Source organism: Apis cerana, linkage group LG7 (assembly GCF_029169275.1).
Source record: "Apis cerana isolate GH-2021 linkage group LG7, AcerK_1.0, whole genome shotgun sequence".
Lineage (NCBI taxonomy): Eukaryota > Metazoa > Arthropoda > Insecta > Hymenoptera > Apidae > Apis > Apis cerana.
Window position 1 is genome coordinate 7,852,501 of NC_083858.1, and position 10,270 is coordinate 7,862,770.

The 10,270-nt window shown below is 24.8% G+C and overlaps 3 protein-coding genes across 5 annotated transcripts in view; 2 read left to right on the forward strand and 1 right to left on the reverse strand.

Annotated features, from left to right (window-relative positions):
• Positions 1-2,215, forward strand: part of LOC107993205 (uncharacterized) — a 2,667-nt gene extending 452 nt beyond the window's left edge. For both annotated transcript variants that reach the window (XM_017049514.3, XM_028664506.2), the window contains exons 2-4: positions 1,072-1,367; positions 1,514-1,695; positions 1,783-2,215. In XM_017049514.3, the coding sequence (XP_016905003.2) occupies positions 1,191-1,367; positions 1,514-1,695; positions 1,783-2,089 (666 nt within the window). In that variant the 5' untranslated portion in view covers positions 1,072-1,190 and the 3' untranslated portion in view covers positions 2,090-2,215. The remainder of the gene's footprint in view (positions 1-1,071; positions 1,368-1,513; positions 1,696-1,782) is intronic.
• A 105-nt stretch (positions 2,216-2,320) lies between these two features.
• On the forward strand, positions 2,321-4,082 carry LOC107993139 (uncharacterized). The gene is made up of 4 exons (XM_028664508.2): positions 2,321-2,962; positions 3,048-3,109; positions 3,188-3,279; positions 3,665-4,082. Exons 1-4 carry the CDS (start codon positions 2,959-2,961, stop codon positions 3,957-3,959), a joined length of 453 nt encoding a protein of 150 aa, XP_028520309.2. The 5' UTR covers positions 2,321-2,958; the 3' UTR covers positions 3,960-4,082.
• Positions 3,963-10,270, reverse strand: part of LOC107993181 (cadherin-87A) — a 226,497-nt gene continuing 220,189 nt past the window's right edge. For both annotated transcript variants that reach the window (XM_017049471.3, XM_062077013.1), the window contains 17 exons: positions 10,069-10,260; positions 9,554-9,807; positions 9,343-9,475; positions 8,934-9,149; positions 8,560-8,859; positions 8,242-8,486; positions 7,874-8,167; positions 7,585-7,782; positions 7,281-7,503; positions 6,637-7,181; positions 6,387-6,562; positions 6,176-6,311; positions 5,951-6,075; positions 5,784-5,885; positions 5,505-5,718; positions 5,311-5,417; positions 3,963-5,049 (listed from right to left, as the gene is read on the reverse strand). In XM_017049471.3, the coding sequence (XP_016904960.2) occupies positions 5,016-5,049; positions 5,311-5,417; positions 5,505-5,718; positions 5,784-5,885; positions 5,951-6,075; positions 6,176-6,311; positions 6,387-6,562; positions 6,637-7,181; positions 7,281-7,503; positions 7,585-7,782; positions 7,874-8,167; positions 8,242-8,486; positions 8,560-8,859; positions 8,934-9,149; positions 9,343-9,475; positions 9,554-9,807; positions 10,069-10,260 (3,494 nt within the window). In that variant the 3' untranslated portion in view covers positions 3,963-5,015. The remainder of the gene's footprint in view (positions 5,050-5,310; positions 5,418-5,504; positions 5,719-5,783; positions 5,886-5,950; positions 6,076-6,175; positions 6,312-6,386; positions 6,563-6,636; positions 7,182-7,280; positions 7,504-7,584; positions 7,783-7,873; positions 8,168-8,241; positions 8,487-8,559; positions 8,860-8,933; positions 9,150-9,342; positions 9,476-9,553; positions 9,808-10,068; positions 10,261-10,270) is intronic.

The window sequence follows — 10,270 nt, forward strand, 5'->3', positions numbered from 1 at the left end:
GTTATGTTAAAATTAATTTACAAAATTGTATTGATTATTTTTTTATATGAATTTTTTGTTAAAGAAATATAAAAGAAATATATGCAATTAAATATACATATATATAATAAATATATATGCAATTATTTTAATAATTGATTATTTATTTACTTTTTTCTTTTTATGTGTATTTTATCGCAAAAAATAGATTTTTATTATCAATTATTATTTACATTAATAATAATAATTTACATTAATAATAATTTTAATTCGCATTTTTTTTAACATAGAAGACTTATTTTTATAATAATTTTGCAAATTCCATTTTTTATGCATTATTACTTACAAATGAATTATCAATAAATTAATAATGAAAAATTAATGTAAAAATTTCATAAAATTTAAAAATTTTGATATTGTTTATTAGAATAATTTCAAAAAGGATTTTTATTTAAATTTTATTTAGATATATTTTATTAAATATTTTATATAATTTTATATTGCTTTTAAATATATAATTAATTTTTTACAATATACAGTAATAAAATATTATACATAATAACATTATTATATTATTGTTTAATATATATTAGATGAAATATATTTTTTAGATTATTTATATATAAAAAACTATTTTATTATAAAATGAACATATCCTTTTATTAAAGTTTTAGAAAATATTGCAAAAAATATTGCATAAAAAAATATATAATTACTATAAAAAATTAATATAGGAAATAATAGAAAAATAAATTACTTGTTTTTATAATGAATTCCATTTGCTTATATATTATTAGCATAAAATTTATTCAATGATACAATTCATTGTATGTAAAATAAGTATTTATTAGAATCTAAAGAAATAAGATTAAATTTATAATTTTAAGATATATTATTTTTTTTATGTCCGAAAATAATATCAATCATGCTTTAAAATGAAGAAAAAGTGAATTCAATTTGGAATAAGTTTCGAAATAAATAGAATTTATTTTATATGAAAATGAACAATCAATAATAAACTTGTTTTATTTAAACTTGATTTAATTTATTTATATCTGATAATTTATTTCATTAAATGAATATATTTTATAGGGAATTGTATATGTTATGTTGGCTAAAATGTATACGTTTATTTTAAAAGCCGTTATGTAGACATTTGAAATTATCAAACTGTTTAAAAAAATAAAAAAAATTAATATTATTTTTGTGCAATGTATTCAAATAATTTCGAAAAATTAATAATTCAAGCACGGCAACTTGATGATGGTATCGAAAAATTAATAACAACATGGAAATTGCCACATGTTTTAATTGGATGTTTTGGAGAATGTACAGAAGAAACAATTAATTATATTGAATCTGTATGGAATATTATAAAAAATACACAGGTCAGTATCATCAAATATATATCAGTATATCAAATATGATCTATATCATATAAATATTATAATATTATTTATTTAAAATTATTTAAAATTTAAAAAAGATATTTATATATTTATTTAATTTTTTAAATGTATTATTATATAATTAGAATGGAATTGAGGAAATATTATCAGAAACGAAAGATTGGAGTATAGAAAATCCAATACATATGGAAGAGTTTCTTCAAGAAACTAGAAAAGAATATGAAACTTTAAAAGAAGATTGTGATAATTTGGAAGGTGTTTTTGCAGAATATGGTTATGATTATAATGAAGATAATATTTTAGACAAGTAAGTTTGTAATTTATAATATTTTAATAATATTCTAAATAATAATAAACATTTATTATTTTAACATTTTATTTTTAAATTTCATAGAACTGATAAAACATATGTAAATATTAATGAAAGTTCTGATCAGAACTTAATTGAAGGTATAGAAAATTTAGAAGTTGAATTTACTCCCAATCTCAGTTGGAAATGTAAAATAAAACAAAATGGATTAACATCAACATATAATGATAATAACATATCCCATACGTTAAGTAATAGTATATATAATAGCTTAGCATCAGTTTCTAATGATATTTCTATTACACATAAGGATTTTATTTGTACTCCAGGAAGAGAACGTCCACAAGAACCAATTTATTCTAGACATTTTTATAACATATTAAAAAAATAAATTTTCAAAATTCTATATTTTATGACACATAGTTTTAAGATCTGTATTATATGTATTATTATATATTTTTTGTTTTGTTAAATATTAAAATATTTGAAATGAATAATAGAATTTTAAATAATTAAATTTGACCATTTGATTTACCAATTGACATTATATCCATAAGTACAAATACTTGATTTACCAATTGACATTATATTCATAAATATTTATACTTATGGTTATATAATATAATAAATATTCTTTTATAAAAATATATTTCTGTATGTTTCTTTTTATAAAAATAACTTATAAAAAATTAAAGATATCTTACGAAATTTAAGATTAAATTTAAATTATTATTAAATTTTTTAAATTATATTAAATTATTATATTAAATTATATATCAATATCTTTTTGTATAGAATGTTTCAAGAATATATCTAAAAAAAGTATAATTTTTATGTGTCATCAAGTGTATCATTGCATTTACAAAACTATTTAGTTATTTACTTGACTAGATTTAGTAAAAAAATAGATTTTTCTACACTGTGTACTTATTTATCCATTTTTTCGTATGTTTATTTAAATTTAAGATATATTTTATTTATAATCGATTTAATATTTATATTCTATATTGAAAAATATAATAAAAATATAATTTTATCACTTAATTAATTATTAAAAATAACAAATTGATTTTGATTTAATTAATAATAAATGATAAACAATATAATTATGTGATAACAATATGGTTATGTTGACAATGAAAACGGTGAAGCAAATAAATGTAAATAATACAACATAACCCTCATGTTATCCATTTTCTTTTTTAAAAATATTATTGTAAAATAAACTTGCAATAAATATCTTTAATTCTTATAAGTACTATGGGTTGGTACTAAATTTAATGTAAAATTATTAAAACATATTTATATTTGTAAATATTATATATTTATCGTATTTATAATTGTTATAGATACAAATACAAAATTATGCCAGGGTAAGGATATTTTTGAAAGAATGAATTATCTGTACCAGGTAATAATAATTCTTGATAATTTATATTTTATTGTTTTATGTTAAAATAGAATTATTAATAAAATATTATTTATATAGGCAAGTTATTTAATGGCTTTGAAAAATAGAGTAGCAGCATCATATTATGGAAACATAATGGTTGGTTGTGCAAAAAAATCTGTTTTAAGAATGTAAGTTTAATTATACAATAATTAAAAATTAAAGTTGTTTATATTTATTTAATTAGTGTAATATAAGTTAAATTATTATTATTATAAATATATTTTTTATAAGTTTTGTATTTTTTTTGCAAAAATGTTCCATTTTTTAATAATTAGATTTATTTATATACATTAAATTATAAGACTAGTAGTAATTTTTTCAGATTCAAAAAAATATTGTTTTTTTTATATATAGTCCAATACAAAAAAAAAAAGATGAAAATTCAGGCTCAACTATATATTTGTTATAGTTATGTATAGTTTTATATATATATTATATATTTTATTAATTAAAATCATAATTTTAATCAATTTTTAGAAACTATGTAAATGTATATATTTTTTTTTCTTTAAGAGAACCTGATATTAAGAGAACAATTTGTAAATGTTGTCAATCTCCCCTTATACCTGGTGAAACTGCAAAAGTACGATTAATATCAAAACCTATAAAAAGTGTAAAATGGACATGTTTAACATGTTTAAGTATTAAAAGATACCCTACAAAAAAAGGATATAAATTATGGATAGAACAACCTAATTCGATAGTCCAAATTTTCAATTATGGATCAAAATTATTAGATAATAAATCTAATAAGAAAGAAAAAAATAGCTTAGATAAAGAAGAACATATGGATATTGAGAAAAATTAAATGTACACAGATTTGAATATTTATTTTCACATGATGTGAGATGTGATGAATGTTGATATATGAATACTTTTTTTTATCAATGACTTACATAAAATATGTTACAATAAATTTATAACCAATAAACAGATACTTTTACTAACTATAATATTCGTAACCACCTAGTAATATTGTGATACTGATATTAGTTTTACATTAAATGTTTATAGACATAACATGATTGTAATTAAGTTATTGTTTTTGAGTATATGATATACTGTACGTTTGGAGCCGTTCGCAATAAATTTCATAGACCCCAATGCATACATGTTTCGTTGAGGACGGTTTAGATGATGAAAAACAGTGTGGTCTTCGCAACGCGAAATGATTATGTTTTTACATAACATTGAAATTTAATGCGAATGTCTCCATTTCACTAGCTATGATATGACTATATCCGCCCATCGCCAATGAGTTGTAAAAAATCTCAAATGCAATTTAATTGTCACGTATATATGCGGGCGTAATCAAATCACAGATTAATCAGATAAAAATCAGTCATTTAATCCTAACTTAAATAAATATAACATATTGAAAATTAATAATTGTACATGAACTTATATGATATATATTGATATTTCGATTGAATTTTTCTTATTACAAATATTTTTAACATTATGAATATGTTCTCTTTATTATTAGAACATTTTATTGTTAATGCCATAATATGGCAGTGATTTGTTCACAAGATAATGACACTATAAGTACGTTCTTTTCTTTTTTTGTTACGCGTGCAAAACGTACATAAGTTATATAAATACTAAACTAGTGAGGAAGTAATCAGAAAACTGCGCTGGACGGAGTCTACACATTCATTTATATACATATATCTGTCGTGCCAAGCTTTGGTCATTAAGCTATTTCACAGTGTCTATTATCTAGCAATTTTGATTTTTCTAACAATGAACCTAACAATTAGTTAGATAAGACCATAGGTTGGCAACGCACACATATATACATGCACACACCAGCTACAGGGAAATATTTATTCCAGTAATATTGACTGTTCGTTGTTACTCTTCATCTTGAATTCTTCGTTGTTGAAGAGTTCGAACTGAAATTGCAAAAGATGCACAGTCAGGGTAGATTTTTCTGCATAATTCGGGATAATTTGCTCTTCTTGTACACGCGTCTACTCGCAGACAAACCTAACGATATTATCCGATTATTGTCGAAAAGGTGTGTGCATGCGAGTGTAATTTCAGAAAGGCGCGTGCAACAGTTAGAGCAGTGATTAGAGAGGTACGATGTATAATGATAAGTTATATTATTGATTAAAAAAGAGGGATTGGCATAAAACTTAATTTATACTAGCCCTGAAACGAATTGGGGTTGGCCATCACGATCAAGTGTAAATTGAGGCATTACATTCGAAGATGGCTGAAATGTTGATCCTTGGAAACCCATGGCTGATTCGTAAAGCTATATAAAAACATATAATATAAATATATTTTCAAATTATATAACAATTTATTTAATATGAATATATTTAATAATTTTTCTTCATACATTGTGGTTTCCTGGAAGCGTTGTATAATCTGGCGTCGTAGGACGATGCCTACTCGTAGGTAGTGGACGTTGAATAGTAGCATAAGTGTTATCTTGAGATGTATCTCCCATACCAACACTTACACCACTTCCACGTCTTTCTGTACCTAGACCACCTTCAGGTTCACTAAATACTTGCATTGTTAATTCTTGCTCTTCATATAATTTAAGTTTTCTGGAAATGAGTATTATAAAAATATCATATTGAAACATATGTTTATAAAATATAATTTTACTCACTGTTCAATCCATAAAGGATTTTCTGTAGTATTTAATTCATCAATAATTTGTTTTTTTATTAAACCATCTTTTTTTCGTATATCATTTGGCACAGTGATTACCCTAAAATATGTTATATAATATAATATATAATTTTATATTTTCTATATTAAAATAAGAATATTTACCAATGTCGTAAACAACAACAAACTACTGTTACTGTAACTGCACCAACTAATAAAACTACCAATAAGGCAATTAAAGCAGCTAATGCAGGATCGAAAGGTTCTTCCTGTACTCCAGCATAAGCAGGCTGAAAAATTATAATCAAATATACAAAATTCAATTCTATTAATATATTTATATAATTTTAAGTATACAAAATTTAATATAAAAATTTAATATATATTTACCACAACATTTTCAATAGCAAAACCAGTATAATAATCTTTCAAGAAATCATATTTTGCATCAATAACTTTAAGTACTTGTGGAACTGGAGCAATAGTTTGAGTTTTTGATTCCACTACGTGTAAATACATGTCGCACCTATAAATTGTATTTAAATATTATGTTTTTTAGATATTATATTATGTAAAAAATATTCAAAATATTTTTTTTTACCATTCTCTACGAATATGACCTGATGCATCTACGTGATATCGTATATCATCGACAACAACTCTACTTTGAGTTGCATTCGATAATTCTGATACGATTTCATCACGTTCACGATTTACTTCTTCAGGAGGTCTTGATAAAATAACTCTTATTAATTGCGAGGCTTCAAATACCCAAACCTTCATTAACATAATAAATAAATAATTAAAAAATTAGAATATACACGAATATACTCGCATATGAAATAACTTACATGAACTCTAGTCATTGCATATCTTTCTGGAATAGCAGCTTCTTTTGCTATAACTTCAACAATGAACCTATCTTGATTATATTCAGCCATATATCCACTTGTAACAAGTTTACCATCTTGTGTTACAATGAAAGGACTTGGAACAATAGAACCACTAGGTTTTTCTGATCCATATTTGTAAAGATTTGCACTGGCAACATAATAATGAAGTGTACCATTATCTCCAACATCTAAATCTGATGCTGTTACTTTTGTTACAAAATCGTTCACATTTGCCATTGAATTAACACCAGCATAATAATCATTACGTTCAAATATTGGCGAGTTATCATTTTCGTCCAAAATAATTATAGTAACATTTACATATCCATGATCCGTATTGTGCATTAATGGTCGACCTGCATCTGCAGGACTTATATAAATATCAGGATCATTAGAAGCCAGTATCGATAAAACATATTTATCTCGAGTTTCACGATCGAATGATTTATTTGTATATATGCTTCCATCAGATTTGTCTATATAAAATGCATAATTTTCGTTTCCTGAAAAATGACATTCGCATAAATTTATTTATCGCTAGTACTTCTATAATCTTAAAAATTATAATTATATATAATTAAATTATAATATATGTTATTTACCAGCTTCTATATAATAATATACTTTTGCGTGTCTTCCTTCATCTTTATCTTCCGCAATTACTTTTCCTACAAAGTAATCTTTTGGGCGATTTTCTGATATTTGAAAATGATATTCATCATAAAATTGTGGCGTATTGTCGTTTGTATCAACTAATTGTACAGTAAGTAGGCGTAATGTTTCATATGCTGTTGGTGTACCATGATCAGCAGCTACAAGAACAAGCTGAAATAATATTAAAATTAAGCATCATTATTTTGAATATGAATATTATAAATTTTTTAGAAACATGCGAATAAAATTTACCTCAAATTTGCTTTTTACTTCACGATCAAGAATAATTTTCGATCTTAATTCACCTGTTTCTTGATCTATAGAAAATTCTTCCGTTTCTTGAATATTTCGATTTCCAACTTTTAAATGATAACTTACGCGTCCGTTTTCTCCAGGATCTCTATCGATCGCTTTCACGGTTAATATTAAGTAATTTAGAACACCTGTGTTCTAAAAAATTTTGTTCATTATTACATTACATTGGTATAATTTTAATAAATCAAATCAATTTTATTAATGATGATGCTATTTTTACACATACCTCAGGTACTTCAACAGTAGCGTTTGTTAATTCAGGTAGAACAAATTGTGGTTTGTGTTGATTTACTGGTGTAACTCGTATATCAACATAACATTTATCTGAATGTGGACCATTACCAGCACCATCTCTTGCTTCTACTTCAATTCTGTAAGAACCAGCTCTGCCAAGAAGTGCTGCTCCAGGATATAAAATACCTGTTTCATGATTTAAGGAAAATGATTCATTTTCATTTCCATGAATTATAGTATACCAAACTTCTCCATTGATTCCTTCATCATGATCCACAGCTCTGACCTTATAAGAAATATACTGTATATCAATCCTTTCAACTATGCAATTCTTTAGAATCATGTTCAAATTGAAATTACCTGTAAAATAGGTGCAGGTGGATTTACTGGCAGATTTTCAGCAACCGAAGCTCTATAACTATGTTGTGTAAATATTGGTCGATTATCATTAACATCAATGAGTTTTACTACTACTGGAACTGTAGTGCTTCGACGTGAATTTATATGGGCATCATCACTGGCCATTACCGTTATAGTAATATTCGGTGTTATTTCTCTATCAAGGACAGCAGCACTACCAACAGTAATTTCTCCTGTTTCATGGCCTAATAATTTATAAAAATATATGTTTATACAATAAAATACAATTTTACATTATGAACAGAGAATTTAACTTACCAATATTAAAGTCAGCAGCATGATCACCTATAAGGCTATAACTAACTTCTCCAAATGGACCTTCATCTCCATCTGTTGCTTTAACAACAATAACATGAGTACCTGGTGGTGAATTTTCTTTTACAGAGGCATTATACAATTCTTTCTCGAATTTAGGATCTTGATCATTAATATTTATTACAGTAACAATTACTTTAGTAGTTGCAGATAATTGAGGCACTCCAGAATCATATGCAACTACTGTAAACTCCAATTGTTTTGTTTCTTCATAATCAATAACTTGGCTTGTTCGTACAATTCCTGTAAAATTTATTATATTTACTATATACTTTTCATATTTCTCTTTATATTTAAGCAATAATTATATAATGAACCTGTAACATTATCTATATTAAAATAAGGACTTGGTGGTATAATTGCATATCCTGCTATATTACTATCTGCATCAATTGCTGTAAATGCTCCTACAATAGCTCCAGTTGGTTGTTCTTCTTGCATTTCTATTAAATATCGTGGATTTTCTCTTGTCCATGGTTTTAGGAATTCTGGTGCCATATGATTAACATCAATAATTGTGACTACTAAAGTACCTAATTATAAATAAAAGAATTATTTAAATATGTACAAATAATATTTTCGATATTTTAATATCCGACTTAATTATATTCATTGAAATATATTAGAGATTTTATACATATACGTGCGCATGCATAAATTTTATACTAACTATTTATATCTAATATATAATATATCTCTATATAAATAATTTTTAATATATAATACCTCTTCCTTGTTGCAACGTCGGTGCAGTTGTATCACTGACAACTACAGTGATGCTTACTGTTGCTGCAATATCACGATCCAACGATCTAACGACAGAAACTTGCCCGGTTGCGCGGTCAACAGCGAAAAAATCCTAAATGTATTACTTAATATATATTTTTCATAAATTAGACTTTTAATTTTAATTACAAAATAAAACATCAGATCATACTTTAAAAGATTTACTGTCATTGACTTGTTGACCGTTTCTATCGATCGCAGTAATAGGTTCAGAAATAGCAAAATTTAATGCTTCCACATTGGTACTATCTGGATCTGTAGCTTTTAACGTTGTAAATACTGTTCCGATAGGAGTATCTTCTGTAACTTCAGCTCTTTGAGTTTCTGGCGTGAAATAAGGCGCTTTGTCGTTGCTATTTTCAACGTTAATCATCAACGTTGTTGTACCGGTTAAACTAGGAGTTCCTAGTCATAAAAAATTATATGATGAAATTATAAAAAACATTTAAAAAATAATTAATTATTGTAATATAATATATAATAATTTACAGATAACATAGTGTATAATAGTGTAGTGTCGCAAGATTGGAATGTATTCTCAAAAAATAGAAAAAAATGTTCATATTTTGTTTTATAAATTATCTATTTTGGATTTCAAATAAGTGGGCAAAAAATGTGATAATTAACTAAGCACTACTATAATCATATATATGTATATTCATCTACCTTTATCGAATGCTATGACTTCTACGTGATACGTGTTTTTATTATCATAATCTAGTTTCCTAAACACTGTTACTATGCCTGTCGTTTCATTGATGGTAAAGTCATCAAAAGCTCCTTTTTGAATTCTGTAAACAAGTTCTGCATTAATTCCTGTATCAGCATCAGTCGCTGTAACTTCTTCTACGACCGTTCCTAAAATATA